Raw genomic sequence first — 19,554 nt, 5'->3', positions numbered from 1 at the left:
CATATCTGTAATCCTACCTACTTACAAGGCTAAGGTATGTGGAGGCTTATGTTTTGAGGCTAGCCTGGGCAATAAGTCCATGAAACCCCATCTCAATGGTGGTGCATACCTATAGACCTAGTTTATGCTGTAAATGTAAACAAATGGATTGTGGACCAGGCCTGTTTGGGCAAAAAGTGAGACTTTCGTTATTAGAAAAACAAAAAGAAGTGACTCAAGTGATACAGCCTGTTTAGCAAGCACAAGGCTCCTGAGTTCAACGCCCAGCACCACCAAAAAATAATTCTGGCCGGGCGCTGGTGACTCACGCCTGTAATCCTAGCTACTCAGGAGGCTGAGATCTGAGGATCATGGTTCAAAGCCAGCCCGGGCAGGAGAGACCGTGAGACTCCTATCTCCAATAAACCACCAGAAAACCGGAAGTGGCGCTGTAGCTCAAGAGGTAGAGCACTCGCCTTGAGCTGAAGAGCTGAGGGACAGCGCCCAGGCCCAGAGTTCAAACCCCACGGCCGACAAAAAAAAAAAAAAAAAAAAAAAAAAAAATTCTTCTTCTTTTTTTTTTTTTTGGTCGGTCTTGGGGCTTGAACACTCTGGGCCTGCCTGGGCGCTGTCCCTCAGCTCTTCAGCTTAAGGCAAGCACTCTACCACTTGAGCCACAGCACCACTTCCAAAAAATGAAAGAAATCCAAACAAAAGCAAAAACACTGCTTAAAGAAGCTGGGCTGGTGGCTCACGCCTATAATCCTAGCTACTCAGGAGGCTGAGATCAGAGGATCATGGTTCAAAGCCAGCCTGGGTGGCTCACACCTATAATCCTAGCTACTCAGTTCCCAGGCATCGAGTTCAAGCCCATGACTGACAAAAAAACAAAACAAAACAAAAATCCACTATTTAGACTATACCTAACTAGTAAGGATTTTCAAAGATAAAACAAATTCTAAATATTTTTTCTTAGTAAGTTCTAAAAGTTCTTTAGAATTTATATTACAATTTCACTTACTTATTTTTATTCTTTTTTATATATATATATTTTTATTGTAAAGATACTGTACAGAGGAGTTACAATTTCATGAGTAAGGTAATGAGGACATTTCCTATTGAGCATTGTTCCCCCTCCTTTGGGGGGGGGGGATCCGGTCGTGGGGCCTGAACTCTGGGCCTAGGCGCTGTCCCTCAGCTCTTCAGCTCAAGGCTAACACTCTACCACTTGAGCCACAGCGCCACTTCCGGCTTTTTTTTTCTTTTTGCTTATGTGGTGCTGAGGAATCGAACCCAGGGCCTCATGCATGCAAGGCAAGTTCTCTACCACTGAGCCACCTTCCCAGCATTTTTATTCTTAAATAGAACAGGTAACAAGTCATTCTAAAGTAAAATGTTCTTCATTTTCTTCTTTCAATTTTTTTTTTTTCAGAGCTACTGACTCAAGCTCTTGCATTTGCCAGGCAACTACTCTTCCATTGAGCTAAATCTCCAACCCCTCAGAATTCTTACTTTGAGTACAAAGATAATATTGTTGGCTTTCTGTTAGATGACATGTTCTTTAGACTTCTACTATCAAAGGCTAGGATTTCTGAGCTACTTTAGTGGTCTAAAGTAATAAAAAAAGACAAGCTGACTAACTTATCTGGAGTCTGAACCAATGTCAGTCAACCAACTATTAAACTCATCATTCATCATTAAAGCTTTACTTATGAGAATTTTCCTTTTCTACAAGGTAACTAAGCCATTTATACAACTCCATTTAATTATTTGGCTTGATTTCTTAGTGTATTAGTGCCAAAATTTATATAACTATTATCTAAATACCATATGCTAAATATATTGTATAAAATTGGCTTTACTCGGTGAAGGTAACCAGTTCAAAGGCTTTATAACTTAACAAATGCTCAATCTTTTCCCATGTATTGCTAGTTGCATGAAGTCCAACTTCTAAGGACCTAAAAATAGCTCAATGTTCTTTTGTTTGTTTTTAAATCTAACTTACAACTTGATTCTGCATTACACCTAGAACAAGGGACATAAAGCAGATGCTTAACACCTTAATCCTAGCTGCTTAGGAGGTGGTGATCCAGAAGAACGTAGTTTGAAGCCTCTGGGGCAGAAAAGACTCCATCTCCAAAAATAAGAAAAATAGCAAAAAGCTGGGCTGGAAGCATGGCACTTGACTTCAAACCCTAAATACTGGCAAAATCAATCAATCAATAAAATTAAGTAAAAAAGAGAAAGCTGGGCGCCAGTGGCACACGCCTGTAATCCTAGCTACTCAGGAGGCTGAGATCTGAGGATCACCGTTCAAAAGCTAGCCAACCAAGAAAGTCCAGGAAAGTCTGTAAGACTCTTTGTTGTTGTTGTTGTTGTTGTTTTTTTTGGGGGGGGGGTCGGTCTTGGGGCATGAACTCTGGGCCTGAGCACTGTCCTTCAGCTCTTCAGCTCAAGGCAAGTGCTCTACCACTTGAGCCACAGCGCCACTTTGGGCTTTTTCTGCTTATGCGGTACTGAGGAAACGAACCCAGGGCCTCATGCATGTGAGGCAAGCACTCTACCACTGAACCACCTCCCCAGCCCCTTCTGTGAAACTCTTATCTCCAATAAACCACTCAGAAAACTGGAAGTGGCGTAGTGGCTCACGTGGTACAGTGCTAGCCTTGAGCTGAACTGCTGAGGGACAGCATTCAGGCCCAGAGTTCAAACCCCATGACCGACAAAAAAAACAAAAACAAAAACGCCCCCCACCCCCGCAAAAAAAAAAAAAAAAAAAAAAAAAGAGAAAGAAGGACATCAGAACCAAAGTCTCTCAGGGTTTGGATAAATTTCAAACATCAGTATTCTGCTTCACCTCAGAAATTAATAGTATCAAGACTTATTTAAGAAGTACTCTGTCTAAAAGAAAGATCATTATATATACCTGATTTGGATAAAGGCCTATATTTTCTGTATAGGTTATAAGGACATGAGTCAACTAAGTTCTGTTCGGGAGACCATTTGCAAGTAGTTCTTTCAGATAGTAAGTTCTGATTGCCATCTGGAGCTAGAGGTTCAGGAACATGCCCAGCAAGTGCTAGAGCCTGAATTCTATCACTAGTACAAGAAAAAAAAAAAAAACTACATTTGATTCTATCGATTGTTTTCACTTAGCAAGACTCAAGAGTTTCTAAGTAGACCCAAATTAATGACAGTATCTATTTTGTGGATTACTTTGTGTGAGTTCTAAAAACATCACATTAATTGACTGTCCATCTGTCAGCAGAATGCCTCTCAGTAAATATTAAATGTAAGTGGAGAGTTGAGAGTATGGCTTAAGTTTTAGAGAGAGCCTGCCTTGTATGTGGCTCAGAAACTAAAGCCTAGTATCACAAAAGAAAGAAAGAAAAATGGGATTACTTTTAGACTAGAATCTTTTCTTAAGCTATGTAACACTGATATTTATAATGCAATGTAATAGAAAAAATATGGCCCAGGAAAACTGTCAGATCCATACATTAGTTTTCAGAATCAAATATCAAGACTGACTTTTTCCTGCTATCCGAAATATAATCTAGCATATATGTCTGTGGTTTCCATAGCCATCTTTTTTTCCTTCCCATAGAAGATCGTCTGTGTAGATACAAGTTTGTTTCTAGGGGCAATGCTCATTGATTCATAGGTTGCATATTTACATTAAAGGCTAGCTGACCAATGTTTTCTAAGTATTCTCAATGTCTCTGAAAGCAAACTTGATTATCAGAAAATTCAAGAGAAAACACAGAAGTGACACTCTTTGGACAGTAGCATCATGAGAGAGAGAAAGAGGTCAGCTATCGTACTAATAGACTCAACATTACCAAATTCATCAGTCAGTTGATGGAATGCATGGTACTAAAACCTTTAAATCTGAAAACAGTATTACTATGAAATAATAAAACTGATTTTGACAAATCTCTAAACTCAAACCTAAAATACGTAAAACATTGTACAAGGGGGGGTCAGGAGCTCAAATATAAATTAGATATTAAATTAGGTCATCGTTTAATTTCTAATTCTAGAATCCATAATTCTGTTTACGGTAACTATGTTTGGAAATATATATCTAGGTTAACAGAAAATCAAGAGAAAAAAACCCATAGCATTTATTCTAGATTTCTTTTTTTTTTTTTTTTTTTTTTTTGTCGGTCGTGGGGCTTGAACTCTGAGCCTTGGCGCTGTCCCTCAGCTCTTCAGCTCAAGGCAAGTGCTCTACCACTTGAGCTACAGCGCCACTTCCGGTTTTCTGGTGGGTTATTGGAGATAGGAGTCTCACGGTCTCTCCTGCCCGGGCTGGCTTTGAACCGCGATCCTCAGATCTCAGCCTCCTGAGTAGCTAGGATTATAGGCGTGAGCCACCAGCGCCCGGCCTTCTAGATTTCTTTTATAAAACATTTACATATATGAAGCACTGTACTGTTTAAAAATGTAGAGAACATTTCCCCATGTCTATGTGATCACTGTCATGGATAAAATTCATGAGATGAAATTGATACAAACAACATAGTTGTGGCCAACTATTAAGTAAAACTTACCTCATTACGATTTACGGCACACAAACTACCCTTCCTTTCTGTCACTATACCCTGTTCTCTTACAAGGTGAGTAATATACTGTGCCTTCTAAAGGAATTCTGAGCCAGGCAGCAAGACCTTTAGAGCAAGGAGTAGGAGAGGGAGGGTATTGCTTTTTTCCCCTAGACCCTTTTGGCATCAAAGTTATAACACGGTATCACATTCATTTTATTTCCTTCAGAAAAAAAATCATTTATAAAACTACATTCTCTTATTTTACATACTTTTATTAAGTCACTAAGAAAACTTGTTGCTTAATATGCAAATCATAACTTGGGGAAGGTAGGGAAGAGGGAGAGAGGGAGGAAATAAAGCTCAACAATCACCACAAAATAGTTGCTCTGCTTAGCAGAGCAGTTGAGGCTGCCAGGCTTTTTGTTACTCTACTTGAAAGTAAATGTGACATGTCTGTAAAGAGTGCTGCTTCAGCAGTTCCAAATGAATTTCAAGCCTGTGCTCCATATTTTCTCTTTTGTGAGTTTAATGTATTCAAGCAACACTGAACTGACAATTTAAATAACTACATTTTTAAACAAACGAAGCATTGATGTTAATGTATGAAAATGGTCCAAACCCCTGGGAGTCTTGGTTCCCACCATTGTTTATTCTGACAACAGGATATAATTGCTTACTTACTTGGCAGCAAATTTAACCATCTGCTTGCTTGCATGGTCTCCCACCGCCACAAGAGCCTGGACATTAAATTGTTGCTGACGTAGGACTAAGAAGCACTGCTTCCCTGAGAGGCAGGAAGAATACAAGTGCATGAAAAACATATTGCTTCAGGTTTGGCAAAGAAGGAAAATGTTTTTCTACTTTAAAATTGGGCCTAAATTTAGGCACATACACACAAGTGTATCCATCCAATATGCACAGCCAAAATATATTCAACCAACAAGCTTTAAAAACTCAAGCTCCTACCATGAATAACTAAAAATGCTTGAACATTATTATGAAAACATAGACAAATCACTAATTAAAGCAATGTATAAATCTAAAGATTATTTTGTAATTTCAGACCACTTTCAACATATAATAGCTACTAGATTCTATAAAGACACTAATAATTACCATGAAAGCTTCAATTATGCAACCACAAAAGTGCTAATAAAGTGCCTTAATAAGAACACAAGCATTTTATGGAGGTTGTCAATAGAATACTTACCATTTTAAGTGCATTTTAAAGATAATTTAGATTGATAGGTTCCTTTCATGTTGTATTTTATCATTTCCCAATCTTTCATCCTTTATAAAACTTCAATATTTTTAAACTCCAAATAATCTGTTTGTGAACTCATTCTCTCCAAGTACTATAATCAGTTTTATTTTTATCTATCCTGGGCCTCTTGATTTCCCTTTCTTTCATAAAGAGATGTCATCCCTTATTCATAACCTTCTGAAAAATATTACTTGTAATATATTTCAGTCATTATGTACTCATGTGATAGCACTTTTCCTCCAAAGCAGATCCTTACATCTCTGATCAAATTCAAGAAAACGACTTTGTCATAAAAGCAAGTTAAATATCTTCAAGTCCCATTTTTCTCTATCAGTTTGTCTTGGGAAAAACAAAGTTTTCCCTTTTAAACTGAGAAATGTTTTCCAGATTAAGAATTAGCTTTGCAGGGGAAAAAAAAGTAAAAAAGGAAAGCAGTAAATATGTTAATATGCTTGGCATAATTTTGAAATGCAAATCAGATAGTAGTCATGAATAAATAGAGGTTGGAAAATGTCAATGCAGATAGTCTATTGGCTCTGGATTCACACATGATTGACAGGTTTTTATCACAAAAAAGACTAATTTTCCCTTTTGTTCTGGAGTAAAAACCTAAAAGAAAAGGAAGTTGTTTTTTTTTTTTAGATTATACAAATTCAGAGGGATTTAAAAACATTATATGGTAAAAACTGTCATAGAAAAACTCATGGATCAAAATGACATTATTCAAAGAATTGCTATTTCAGTCATACACTGTTCCACTTGGAACAGAATGTTAGGGAGAAATTAAAGGTAATGTGACTACAACACTGCTAGGGTAAAGAGTATTTTAGCTGTTCTAGCTGTTTAATGGCAGTCCAGACCAAGCTTAATTATGAAGCCATCTAGTGCTGAAGAGAACAAAGAGCTCTAAAAGACTTAAAAAAGGTAAGCATAAGAAAATGTTTTTGAGTCAGCATTATGGGATAATATTTAGCTTAATGATTTGAAATATGGCTTGGAAATCAAAAGCCCTTTAATCAATATGGACATCAGTGGCTCACGCCTGTTATCCTCAGGAGGCTGAGATCTAAGGATCATGGTTCAAAGCCAGCAGAGGCAGGAAACTCCTTGCGACTCTTATCTCCAATAAACCATTCAGAACAGGAAGTGCTGCTGTAGCTCAAGTGGTAGAGCCACTCACCCTGAGGTGAAGAGCTAAGAGACAGTGCCTAGGCTCAGAGTTCAAGCCCTCCCCCCCCAAAAAAAAAGCCCTTTAATTGTATCCTATCAGTTCCCTGAAAAGGGGCCTAGGGAAAAAATTCATACCACTTCATGTGTTTATTCACCTGCAAATTGAGAAAAATTACAGCATACTACTTACAAAGTTTTATTTTAAAATCTTGAGGATTATATGTTTTTGTGCCAGAACCTGGGTGCTGTCCCAGGTTTTTGCTGAAGGATAGCATACTCTACCACTTATGCCACAGCTCCACTTCTTGCTTTTTAGAGGTTAATTGGAGATAAGAGTTTAATGGATTTTCCTTCCAGGACCAGCTAGCTTTAAGCCATGATCCTCAGATTTCAGACTCCCAAGTAGCTAGTATATAGGCAGCAGCCACTCATGCCTGGCAAGCAATCATCTACTTTTATAATCCAAAAGAACAAGTGTTTCTAAATGCTATCCTTGAGCTCTTTTGCTCAAGGCTAGTACTCTACCATTTTCTGGTGGTTAATTGGAGCTAAGAATGTCATAACTTAAAATGATGGACATATATTAACTTTATTAGCATACATTTATACACTGGGAGATTTCACTGTGACATTTCCACACAGGTATATAATATATTATAATCAATCCCCCTATTACTCTCCCTTCCTATAACAATTTCAACTGGTTTCATTGTTCTATTTTCATATATGCCAACAAATTATATATGAATTCTGTAATAAAAATATATGAAAACAACTAAGAAATGCTGAAGCAAGGGCTGTATTAAATGCTATAGGAGCAGAAAACTCTCCTAAATAGAGGTATCCTAGAAAGTCTGTGGATTCTGTTCATATTCCACCTATTCCTATAAGACTTCAGGAAGCAGCTTTATTACTTTGGATATGTTTCTTCATTCATGAAGTGGACTAGCAATGCCTGTTACATGGTACTTCACATATCTGTTGAATGATTAAAGTGGGGAAAGCAAAATATCAGTGGCTTACTCCTGTAATACTAATTCAGGAGGCTGTGATCTGAAGATTAGAGTTTGCAGCCAGCCTAGGCAGGAAAAGTCTGGGAGAAAGAGCTGGAAATGGAGTTGTGGCTCAATTGGCAAAAGTGCTACCCTTGAGCAAAAAAACTCAAGAGATAGCAACCAGGCTCTGAGTTCAAAGCCCAGACCTGGCTATCTCCCCAAAAGAGTGTGTGAAAAGTAGTTACAATCTAATATAAATGCTATTAATATTTTTAGATAGTGCTGAATACTAAGGTAGGCCAACATTTTATAAGACATCAGTTTAAGGCCCCCTAATGTTTCTGCTGTTAATTCAAAATTGTTAGCACTGTCCAAAAGAACTTTCTACAAGAAAGTCTTCTGTATGTGAGCTGTCTAAAAGGAGAGCCAGTAACCACTTGTTTATTAATCATTCAAAATACAGCTCGTGTGACTGAGCTGCTGAATTTTAGCTTATATAGGTACGTGTGCCAGTGGCTACCTTATTGGACCATCTTTCTTTTTTCATTTTATTGTAAAGATGCTGTACAAAGGGGTTAGTTACATGAGTAACATAATGAGTACATTTCTTGTTGAGCATTGTTACCCCTTCCCTTCTTGTTCTCCCAAGACCCCTTTCTCACCTCCCTCACTCCTCGCCCCTCCACCCTGCCTGAAGTTGTAACGTTCATTTCCAATATACTATCTTGTGGGTCTCATCGTTGCAATGGTCATCCTGTGTCCTTGTTTCAGCATTTTTTAAAAATTCCCCTTCCCCTCTCCAAATTAGACAAATGTTTATACAAGATGCAAGGTACCAAAATCAAGTACAGTGACAACAGGGGATATACCATAGGGGGAAGAACATACAATGGAAACAACAACAAAAATCACATAGTACATTAAAAACAACAACAAAGAAAGACCTAATGTATCCTTATCTTGGGGTTCATTTTACTTAGCATCATCCTAGATGATCCATATGTACATAGCTTTTGAGCTTTTCTGCTCATCTGATAAAATTATCCTAGACGTACTACTAATTATTGTAATGAGGGAATCCATGGGACCTATATTTCTTTGGGTTTGGCTTACTTTACTTAATATGATTTTTTTCCAAGTCTTCCCATTTCCTAACAAATGGGGTGGTATCATTCTTATTGAACAATCTTTAGGTCAAGTTATAATTACCTTTTTTTTTTTTTTTTTTGGTCAGTCATGGGGCTTGAACTCCGAACCTGGTCGCTGTCCCTCAGCTCTTTAGCTTAAGGCACTCTAACAGTTGAGCCACAGCACTTCTGTTTTCAGGTGGCTAATTGGAGATGAGTCTCATGGACTTTCCTGCCTGAGCTGGCTTTGAACTGTGATCCTCAGATCTCAGCCTCCTGGGTAGTTAGGATTGTGTGAGCATGGACACCTGGATCTATTACTTTTTGTGGTATTGGGGATGGATCTAAGAGACTAAATTGGCTAGGCAGGCACTTGAGGCTCAGTCTGAGCTCCTTTCACTAGTCTTTTTGTTTGTTCATTTGAACTTATATATATATAATATATATATATATATATATATATATATATAAAATATTTTTTTGGGGGGGGGGTCCAGTCGTGGGGCCTGAACTCTGCCCTCAGCTCTTCAGCTTAAGGCCAGCACTCTACCACTTGAGCCACAGCGCCACTTCTGGCTTTTTTCTTTTTGCTTATGTGGTGCTGAGGAATCAAACCCAGGGCCTCAGGCATGCAAGGCAAGCACTCTACCACTGAGCCACCTTCCCAGGCCCTTATATATATATATATATATATATATATTTTTTTTTTTTTAATCTTATCTTTTTTTGGTACTAGGGATTGAACCCAGAATGTGCACTATTTAGGTAAAAGCTTTGCCACTGAGCTACATCCCAACTATTATTAGGTATTTTTTAAATAGTTTTACATTTTTGCCTAGGCTGGCCTGGACTTTGATATTCCTACTTAAGGGTCTTGTATAGCTAAAATGATAGATGAGTACAGTATACCACTATTCCTAGTTTTAATGCTTGAGATGGAATCTTGCTTTTCTGCCTAGACTGAACCATAAATCTTCCAATCTTTTAACTCCTGAGTAGCTGGACTATAGTCATGGACTTTTCGATACAGCATTAGAAGAAATTTATTTTCAAAGATATCTTACAGGATCCTAAACTGATTAACCATGGATAAATACTTTACAATGACTTAATAGTTTTAGTTCTGTTCTTTTTTTTTTTTGGTCATGGGGCTTGAACTCTGATATTGTTGTTTTTTGTTGTTGGTATTGTTCATGGGGCTGGGACTCTGGGCCTGGGGACTGTCCCTCAGTTCTTCAGCTCAAGGCAAGTGCTCTACCACTTGAGCCACAGTGACACTTCCAGTTTTCTGGTGGTTTACTGGAGATAAAGAGTCTCACAGACTTTCCAGCCCGGGCTGGCTTTGAACCACAATCATCGGAACTCAGCCTCCTGAGTAGCTAGGATTAAAGGTGTGAGCCACCGGTGCCCAGCTTTAGTTCTGTTCTTAATGATTCACTTTGGTCTGTAAGGAATTCATATTACCAAAAAATTTAGTGTCATTGTCAAAATGGACAGTAAATCATATCAATCTTACCTTTCGCTCTGCTTGTATGTACTCTTGCACGTACCCAGACAATTTCATCAGCTTTTTGTATTGTCAAATCTCTCACCCGGACTAAAACTCGATCTGCAACACATAATAAAAACGACTTTTAAATTAAAAATTTACAGAGACTATTATTTTCATCAAGCAGCTAGTCTAAAAACTTGCCATTATCTTAAGTAATTCTCAATCTTTGATAAATTCTTCTCTATACCCTTCAATATGCAATTTGCTTTAAATTGTGTGAATTGCACTTTCTAAATATAATACTCTACTACCTTCATTGCTATCATCTTAAGTAAGGCTATTATTACCTCTTGCCTAAACTATAGCGAGTTTCTTAACTAGTTCCTTTCTAATTTAGTCTATACTATAATGAAACAAATTCCAAAATGTAAACCTGCTGAAAACTTAGATGAATTAAAAAGCCAAACATACCTTTTAAGCATAAGTGAACATGGCATTTTGCTTGCTTGTCCTAGAATGAAAGTTAGCTAGCCACAGGATTCTTAGCCTAGATAGTCATGGTAGCTCATTCCCCAGGACAGTGACTGATCCAGGGAAGGATATATTATTCAAACTCAGTTAATCAAAGTCCTTTTCTGGGAATCAATGTACATAATCTAGGAGTAAAGAGCTGTCTTTCCTGAGCTGAGAGGGTATATACTTGGGGCAAAAAAATCACCATCTGGGCTGGGAAGGTGGCTCAGTGGTAGAGTGCTTGCCTTGCATGCCTGAGGCCCTGGGTTCGATTCCTCAGCACCACATAAATAGAAAAAGCCGGAAGTGGCGCTGTGGCTCAAGCGGTAGAGCGCTCGCCTTGAGCTGAAGAGCTGAGGGACAGCACCTAGGCCCAGAGTTCAGGTCCACAACCGGCATAAAAAAAAAAAAAAAAAATCACCATCTTTCCCAATAAATGAGCTTGTAGGAGAGAATGAGTCCAATATTCTAAAGGAAACAGAAGCAAGAAGAAGGCAGAGCTTTGAAGATGCTTGAGTCCTAAATCTAGTCATATTTGGGTCATTCTTTGTTTCCTTTAGTTACTAAGTGAGCTTTTGATTTTCAAGTGAGCCCAAGACCCCTGATATTAAACACAATGATAAATATCCCCCTAAAGTCCATCAAATATGAAAACAGCAACAAAACAACTATCATGGAAAGATAGTTAAAATATTCAAAAATCATTTTTCCTATTCTCAATATGCACTATTTGGTGGTGGTGGGGAAAAACCTGGATTATCAGCCGGGCCCTGGTGGCTCATGCCTGTAATCCTAGCTACTAAGGAGGCTGAGATCTGAGGATCATGGTTCAAAGCCAGCCCTGCCAGGAAAGTCCATGAAACTTTTTTTTTTGGGGGGTCAGTTGTGGGGCTTGAACTTTGGGCCTGGGCCTTGTCCCTGTGTTCTTCAGCTCAAGGTAAGCGCTCTACCACTTGAGTTACAGCACCACTTCCGTGAAACTCTTATGTCCAATAAACCACTAGAAAACAGGAAGTGGTGCTGTGGCTCAAGTGGCAGAGTGCTCACCTTGAGCTAACGAGCTGAGGGACAGAGCCCAGGCCCAGAGTTCAAACCCCATGACAGAACGAAAAATCTGAATATTAAGAAATCCTAGCTACTCAAGAGGCTGAGATTTGAGGATTGCTGTTCAAAACAAGCCCAGGTAAGAAAGTCTGTGAGATCCTTATCTCCAATAAACTATCCCCTCCAAAACCCAAAAGTGGAGCTATAGCTTGAAGAGTAGAACTAGCCTTAAACAAAAGAAGCTCAGGAATAACACACAAGCCCTGAGCTCAAGCACCAGGACTGGCACTAAAGAAAAAGAAAGAAAAATGACACAATATTAAGAATAATACCTTTTGGGATATTACAAATCAAATTATATAATGCATTTAATCTATGTTTTTTCTGAATGCACTCATGATTTGTCTTTTGAAGCAAGGATACATACAGTTTAGAGATTTAATTTCTAGCAGAATGCTATGATTCTCATGGCCAAAACCAAAGAGGATGAAAGAGGAATTTCAAAGCCATACGGATATGCATTATAAGAGGATTTTTGCAAAATTCTGCCAATAGATTGCATGAGTGAAGCCAAATTCCAAGTGTGCTGTGTAAACTCACACAAAAATGTAAAGAAAGAAAAAAAGTGTTAAGATTTTAGCAAGCATATTGGAAAACACCAAGATTGAAACAGTAAATGAATAGTAACGAGGGAATAAATACTCAAAACCAAATAGAGAGCATAACAAATCTGAATGTGTATGTGTATTTGATGATTTGGACCATCTTAATAGTATCACATATAAGAAAGAGTAATGGCCTGTCTTTCTTGTGGCATCCCATTTAATTCTCATAGGGGTTCTCAATCTTCAATATATCCCAACATATCTGAGGTGTCCCAATTCACATTCCATCAGCGTAACTAGCAGAGGCAATGAACAGCAGTAATAAGGTTTAAGAGTCACTTGCATTAGAATAAAAGAATCTGGAGCCATAGAAGCAGACAAGAAAGATAAACTATTTGGAGGAAAGTATGAAGATTTATTCAGAGGTATTAAAACATACACAAAGGCTGCATGTGATGTGGTTATTAACCACTTTTCTATTACCCCTGGGTCACAGTAAAATCCTACTTAATAATTTAGGAATTAAGAAAACATATATAGTCCATCATTTAATATGCACCATTAAACCTCCAATATTCATTTAAATATATTACTTCTCTTTTAGATTATAAACCTTAAAGTGACAGTATTTATATACAGTGATGACATCTTGTTGTGTTACAAATGTCATTTTACCTTTTCAAAGTTATTCCTTCAGTTATGTCTTTTGTTACTCTACTTAAAACTTAATGAAGGGGGCTGGGAAGGTGGCTCAGTGGTAGAGCACTTGCCTTGCATGCATGAGGCCCTGGGTTCGATTCCTCAGCACCACATAAGCAAAAAGAAAAAAGCGGAAGTGGCACTGTGGCTCAAGTGGTAGAGCGCTAGCCTTGAGCTAAAGAGCTGAGGGACAGTGCCCAGGCCCAGAGTTCTGGCCCCACGACCGGACCCAAACAAAACAAAACAACTTAATGAAGGGATAGTTATATAGCTCAATGGTAGAACATTTTAATTTTCTTAGCATGCCCAAAAGCTTTGGGTTGGATTTCCCTGATCCACAAGCAAAACAATTATTTTACAAACACTAACCTGGCTTTTCTTGTGATTGTATCATTGAAGATATTCCATATCTCTCTTTAGCATAATCCTAGAAAAAAAATTTTGCATCATGATTCTAAAAATGTAAATACAAATAACCACACATAAAAATGAAAATTTTAACGTGAAGGAGCATTTCATTAATTCAGAATCAACCACTTTAAAATACAGAAGCCTGTTATTTACATGTGTGTCTCCAAAAAGAAAAGAAACCATCCAGTCTCTACTTGTTTCACAGATTACCAATCCTGGATGGATACACCATGTATAAAAGCACTCAGATGAAATGTACACTCATGTACTACACAACTTAATTACCATCTTCAAAATGGAAATTAAATTACTTTAAAGCAGGGTTATGAATTTCTTCTGGGAATAGGACAAAGTACCAGAGTTGCATTAACTTTATATTTTGGGTAGAGATTCTTTCTGACCCAGATGTCCTGTTTTTAGAAATCAGAGTTGTTAAATATGATGAATTAATTGCAACTTTCCTTTTTTAAAACATCAAGAAACTCACCAGCTTCTTGTTTCTAAAATCCAGTTTTAGGATAGTAGGTTACAAAGGGTTGACAGTGGCACTGTAATACTATCAAAACTCAACTACAGATTTAAAGACAGGTATAGGAATAGGAGACCAAGGGTCTAAGTAGATAAGTGATGTTCATTTCAATCTTACCTTTAAAATGATGTATTAAGTTCCTTTCAGCTATAAAATGATCTGTCACAATGTTTATCTTATAAACCTATGCTATTTGCAAGAGTACATTCATAGTTTTTAAACACATCAATAGACAAAATAATTTCTCCAGATTTTTACAAGGTAACTTAAAATCTGCATAAAAGTTTCTGCCACTAAAGCTAGTGGTTGGAATCCCCTCTTTTAGATACAGAGAACAGTAGATTTTGTACCATTAAATGAATCAAGGTGCTTATGGCACTTGTTAGGTGGGTGTTTTACCAATGGAGTCATGGCTCAGCCCCCTTTTTTTTTTTTTTTGCAAAGGTTCTTTTTAAGGTAGTCTCCCTTTATTTCCTGGTCAGCCTGGGCTGTGATCTTTCTGTGTTTCCCTATGTCACTTCAAATGACAGGCACAGCACCACTGCAACCAGTCATTTTGTTTCCACACAGCAGTCATAACAAGTACCCTCTATCACAACCAACCATTGGTTGAAATGGAGTCTCATGAACTTTTATGCCCTGATTGGCTTCTAACCCTATCCTCTGATATCTGCATCTCAAATAACTAGGATTATAGTCTTCATGGTGCCCTGCTGAACAATTTTTTTGAAACATTAAGAAAAATGCATCTCAGATGGTGACACATGCCTATAATCCCAGCATTCTAGAAGCTGAGGCAAGAGGATGGCCAAGTTCCAGGCTAGCCTGTTCTAAGTACAAGATTTTATCTCAAACAAAAAATACAATTCAAGGGCAAGTATCATGTGGGCCATAAGAGAAGATACTGTCACTCAAGGAAGCCTGAAAATAGCATCCATATGTAAGAAATGCTTCGTAAAGCAAAAGAAGAAAGATGTGTAATCTCTTCTGGTTAGTATTAGTCTAGCAATCCTGATTATATGTAATATTCTGAGATGATTTATTATATAGTTTACCATAAAAGCACAATTCTTCAATAGCAAATTAGGAGCCAGACAGAGTAAGGCTTACCATTATAGTATGGCACATACACCACCATTTCGGAAATTAAAACTCTTGACTTCTAAGAAGTACTTAAAGAACCACTGGGTGTTTATTTCAAATGAACCCTCTACGAACTTCACTAACTCACCATGTCAGGTGAGCAAGAACACGACACTTTTTTTTAACTGCCACATGAAAAAAATGGTCATTACACATATTGGCAGGTGGTTTTGCCGAGTTCGATCGTTCTTTGACAGGGCATTTGGAACCCAGGGGCCAAGCACACATCGATTGGTACTGGTGAGCAAAACCACCGCGGGACTAGGGTGGAGGGTGTGTTACGTGATTAACCCAGACGAGCTCGGGGTGCACACGCGGCTCCCGCTTCCGGGGAGGCCGGGGTTCGCGAACGTCCCGCCCAGCCCCGGGGCAGGCTCCTCAGACCAGGTCACCAGAAGCACCAGGGCTCGCAGCTGGCTGAGCCCGGGCCCTGGAGACCCTCAGGGAGGTGCTGGGCCGCGGGAGCCCAGGCTCCAGGCCCGAGGAGCGCTGACGGCAGGGCCCCGGGGCGCTACCCCCACCCTCGGCCCGGCCGGCCCTCCCAGGCCCGGGGACGAAGGAAAACCCACTTCCGCCGCGTCCATGATCTCCCGCGGCTTCTCCTGATTCTTGCGGCCGGCGCTGGCGCTGGGCATCGTGACAGACTCGGGGGAGTGGACACTACCCTCCTCCGCAGGCTTCCGGAGGACCGCACCAGGGGGCTTCTCCCCGACCGTAACCTCCACCCTCCCGGCCCAGACAGCGTGTGAAGTGTCGGCTCGGGAAATATCGCGAGAATCCCAACACTCTCTCGAGATCTCCGTGCGGAGAAGCTAGAGGCCGTGTGCCGCCCTCTGCTCCCCCCTTGCTCCGCCCTCTGGAGGGAGGGGAGTTGTCCGGACTTGATGGAAATCTTCGGGAATTGGGTAAAAAGTCTCGCGGGACTTCCCGGAGGCGAGGGGTCTGGGCTACTTTGCTTGGCCTGGTGGGTCACTTTGTTCTTGTTTGCTCGGTCTGTTTCCCGAGGCTTTGTTCACCTTCCAGCCACATCAGCTCCTACGGGTTTTAATCGCAGAGAACACTCTAGTGGCTCACGCCTGTCATCCTAGCTACTCCGGAGGCTGAGATCTGAGGATCTGCGGTTCAAAGCCAGCCCGGGCAGGAAAGTCCGAGAGTCTCCGATCTCTGACTAATCAATCACTGGAAAACCCGTGTGTCAATGTGGTGGAGCGCTAGCCTTGACTGAAAAAGCTCAGGAGGGGGCTGGGAAGGTAGCTCAGCGGTAGAGTGCATGCCTTGCAAGCATGAGGCCCTGGGTTCGATTCCTCAGCACCACATAAACAGAAAAAAGAAAAGCCGGAAGTGGCGCTGTGGCTCTAGTGGTAGAGCGCTAGCCTTGAGCTGAAGAGCTGAGGGACAGCGCCCAGGCCCAGAGTTCAGGCCCCATGACTGGCAAAAAAAAAAAAAAAAAGCTCAGGAGACATCACGCCTTTATATATACCTTATTTATATGCCCAGAGAAACGGAAAGACAGTGCAGACATGTTAAAAGAACAGGTTCTAATCTTTAGAGGACAATTCATAGGACAAAAGCAGCAAAAAAGAAGTGCTTTTAAGAAATTATACACATGATGGCAGAAAGCCAAGCAAGAGCACAAGGCCCTGAATTCAAGCCCTAGAACCAGCATAACACACACACACACACACACACACACACACACACACACACACACACACACACACACACACACACACACACACACACACACACACACACACACAGGCAAAGTGGCCAAAGAAAGGAAGTAGGACATGGAGAAGCCACACAGATAGATGAAAAGATAAGATCCCTACCCTAACAAAGGCATAAGGCCATAAGAAGAGATTTGAATTCAGATTTGGGACCATCAGTTCATACACTAGTACCATACCTAAGGGAATAAAAGTTTTTAAAAATATCAAAGCACCGATTTGGAAGAAATAGCCTTACTATTAAGGTTTGTAGAATTCATAAACTTTATATTAAGATTATGATGATTATCATTGTGGTGGTTAAAATGTGTTTGTGACTTTGGCTAAACATAACTATGCCACAGTATTGTGAAATTTATGTCATCACTTCATCTCAAAAAAGAAATATTTGGAAAACAAATATCAAAGGAACTTTAAAGACTCCTTCTTGTGTTGGAATCCCATGAGTATAATGGAAGGTACTTTAATGTAATGTATTACTGATCCCTAAGGAATGAGTAAATTTTCCTGCCCTGTGGAATCAGAAATGGCCAAGTAACATATCCAATGATATAGGAACAGATTGTGAAATGTGTCACTTCTAGGCAGCCTGTGTGTACCAAGATCTAGAAGCTATCTGTCTAGGTCCTTTGTTCTATTAAGAATAGAAATCATGGAAAGATTGATATTAAGATACACTGTACATGTAAACTGATATGTTGAATTGGAGCACCTTTGTACAAACACTACTTGAAGATACATGGGAATCATGAATAATCTTTTCTTTTCTTTTTTTTTGGTTGGTTGTGGGGCCTGGGAGCTGTCCCTGAGCTCTTCAGCTCAAGGTGAGCACTCTACCACCTGAGCCACAGCACCACTTCCAGTTTTCTGGTGGTTAATTGGAGATAAGAGTCATAGACTTTTCTGCCCAGGCTGGCTTTGAACTGTGATCCTCAGATCTCAGTCTCCTGAGTAGAGAGGATTATTACAGGTGTGAGCCACTGGCACCCGGCATGACTAATCATTTTATTGCCAGTACCTAACATAATGGTTAGCATAAAGTTGATGCTTTTGAATAATTATGTAACAACTAAGGGAGGTAACAAAATTTCATTCCACCTGCAGTTAGATGGTAAGCAGCACTAGCGTAGAGACCATGTCTTGGTACTGTACCTCAAGACTTGAATGAAACTGCCTCCAGAGATGGTTCCTTTAATTTACCCTGGGGTCTACCATTACCTAAAGTTCCACTTTTGTATAGCTGTGCTTCAGTTTCTGTGTTCCATGTGAGACACATACTTCAGTGTGAGGTGAATGATTGTCTATTTAATGGTAAAAGTTGGACCAAAAACTGATTAGAAGCTCTGAGCACTTGCTGGGGTCTGTCAGTTTTACTCTGCTAGGCCATTTGATAGGTAAACTCAGGTGTCAAGATCTTTAGATCTTTTCCTTTGGCTGGTCAGAGTGTTGTAGAAGAAATTCTTCTGTGGGAAGAATAAAGGGATGATTGCCAAGATGCTGGAAGCAGTCAGCCATCAACAGGTATTTGGCCCCTGAATTCTACTAGTTTTGGCACAGCACCCAGTGTAAGGTCCGCTCCTGGATGGCTAGCAGACTCCACTCTCCTCGCAGCAAAGTCTCCACCCAGTACCCGCGTTTCCTAGGCAACTGGGACTCCTGGAAGAGGTCACACCTGCATCTGCTGAGGTCACATCTGAATTTGATGTGGCCATACCTTTCTCCGCCCATACCCTAGATAAGGCCTAGCCCAGGCCCAGATGCTCTCTCTGCTCTTTTCTAGCTCTTTCTCAGCTCTTTCTTACTCTTCTCTTTCCCAGCTCTCTTCTCTTTCCTAGCTTGTTCTTTCCCACCTCTTTCCCAGATGCTCTCTTTTCTAGCTCTTTTCTCTCTCTTTCCCAGCTCTCTCTCTTTCCCTGCTCTTTCTCTTTCCCAGATCTCCCAGCTCTCTTTCTCAGGCCTTTCCCCACCGCGTGGAGGACCAAGATGGCCTGGTGCCAGCCGGAACCATGAATAAACCTACTCCTTACCTGAATACCACGTGTGTGGTGCTGTTCTTACTTGGCTACCTCTTTTTAAAAACCTAACACCCAGTTTCTGAAGTCAATGAACCTACCCGCCTACCTATCCCTTAATTCTCTTCAGAGAACACATCATGTCAGGATGAGAAAGGAACCTTGCCAAAAGAGAGGGGTAGGGAAGGGTATGGATTTATATTCTCACACAGACTTCTTAGGTTCCTTATTATCACTCCTACTCCCCACTTCTACTTTTTGAGGTGATTGGAGCTACCTATCCAGGTTCTA

The 19,554-nt window shown here is 40.0% G+C and overlaps 1 protein-coding gene across 1 annotated transcript in view; it reads right to left on the bottom strand.

Moving 5' to 3' along the window:
- Positions 1-16,286, bottom strand: part of Dars1 (aspartyl-tRNA synthetase 1) — a 54,959-nt gene extending 38,673 nt beyond the window's left edge. Inside the window, exons 1-4 of the mRNA XM_070023862.1 lie at positions 16,091-16,286; positions 13,808-13,865; positions 10,602-10,694; positions 5,211-5,313 (exon numbers count right to left, since the gene is read on the bottom strand). Coding sequence (XP_069879963.1) covers positions 5,211-5,313; positions 10,602-10,694; positions 13,808-13,865; positions 16,091-16,156 — 320 coding nt within the window. The 5' untranslated portion in view covers positions 16,157-16,286. The remainder of the gene's footprint in view (positions 1-5,210; positions 5,314-10,601; positions 10,695-13,807; positions 13,866-16,090) is intronic.
- Positions 16,287-19,554: the final 3,268 nt, after the last annotated feature.

This window comes from Dipodomys merriami, unplaced genomic scaffold (assembly GCF_024711535.1).
Source record: "Dipodomys merriami isolate MVZ:Mamm:240054 unplaced genomic scaffold, mDipMer1.0.p SCAF_1, whole genome shotgun sequence".
In the NCBI taxonomy this organism is placed as follows: Eukaryota; Metazoa; Chordata; class Mammalia; order Rodentia; family Heteromyidae; genus Dipodomys; species Dipodomys merriami.
Note: the sequence above shows the minus strand (reverse complement) of the source record. Positions and strands in the feature narration are given on the sequence as shown.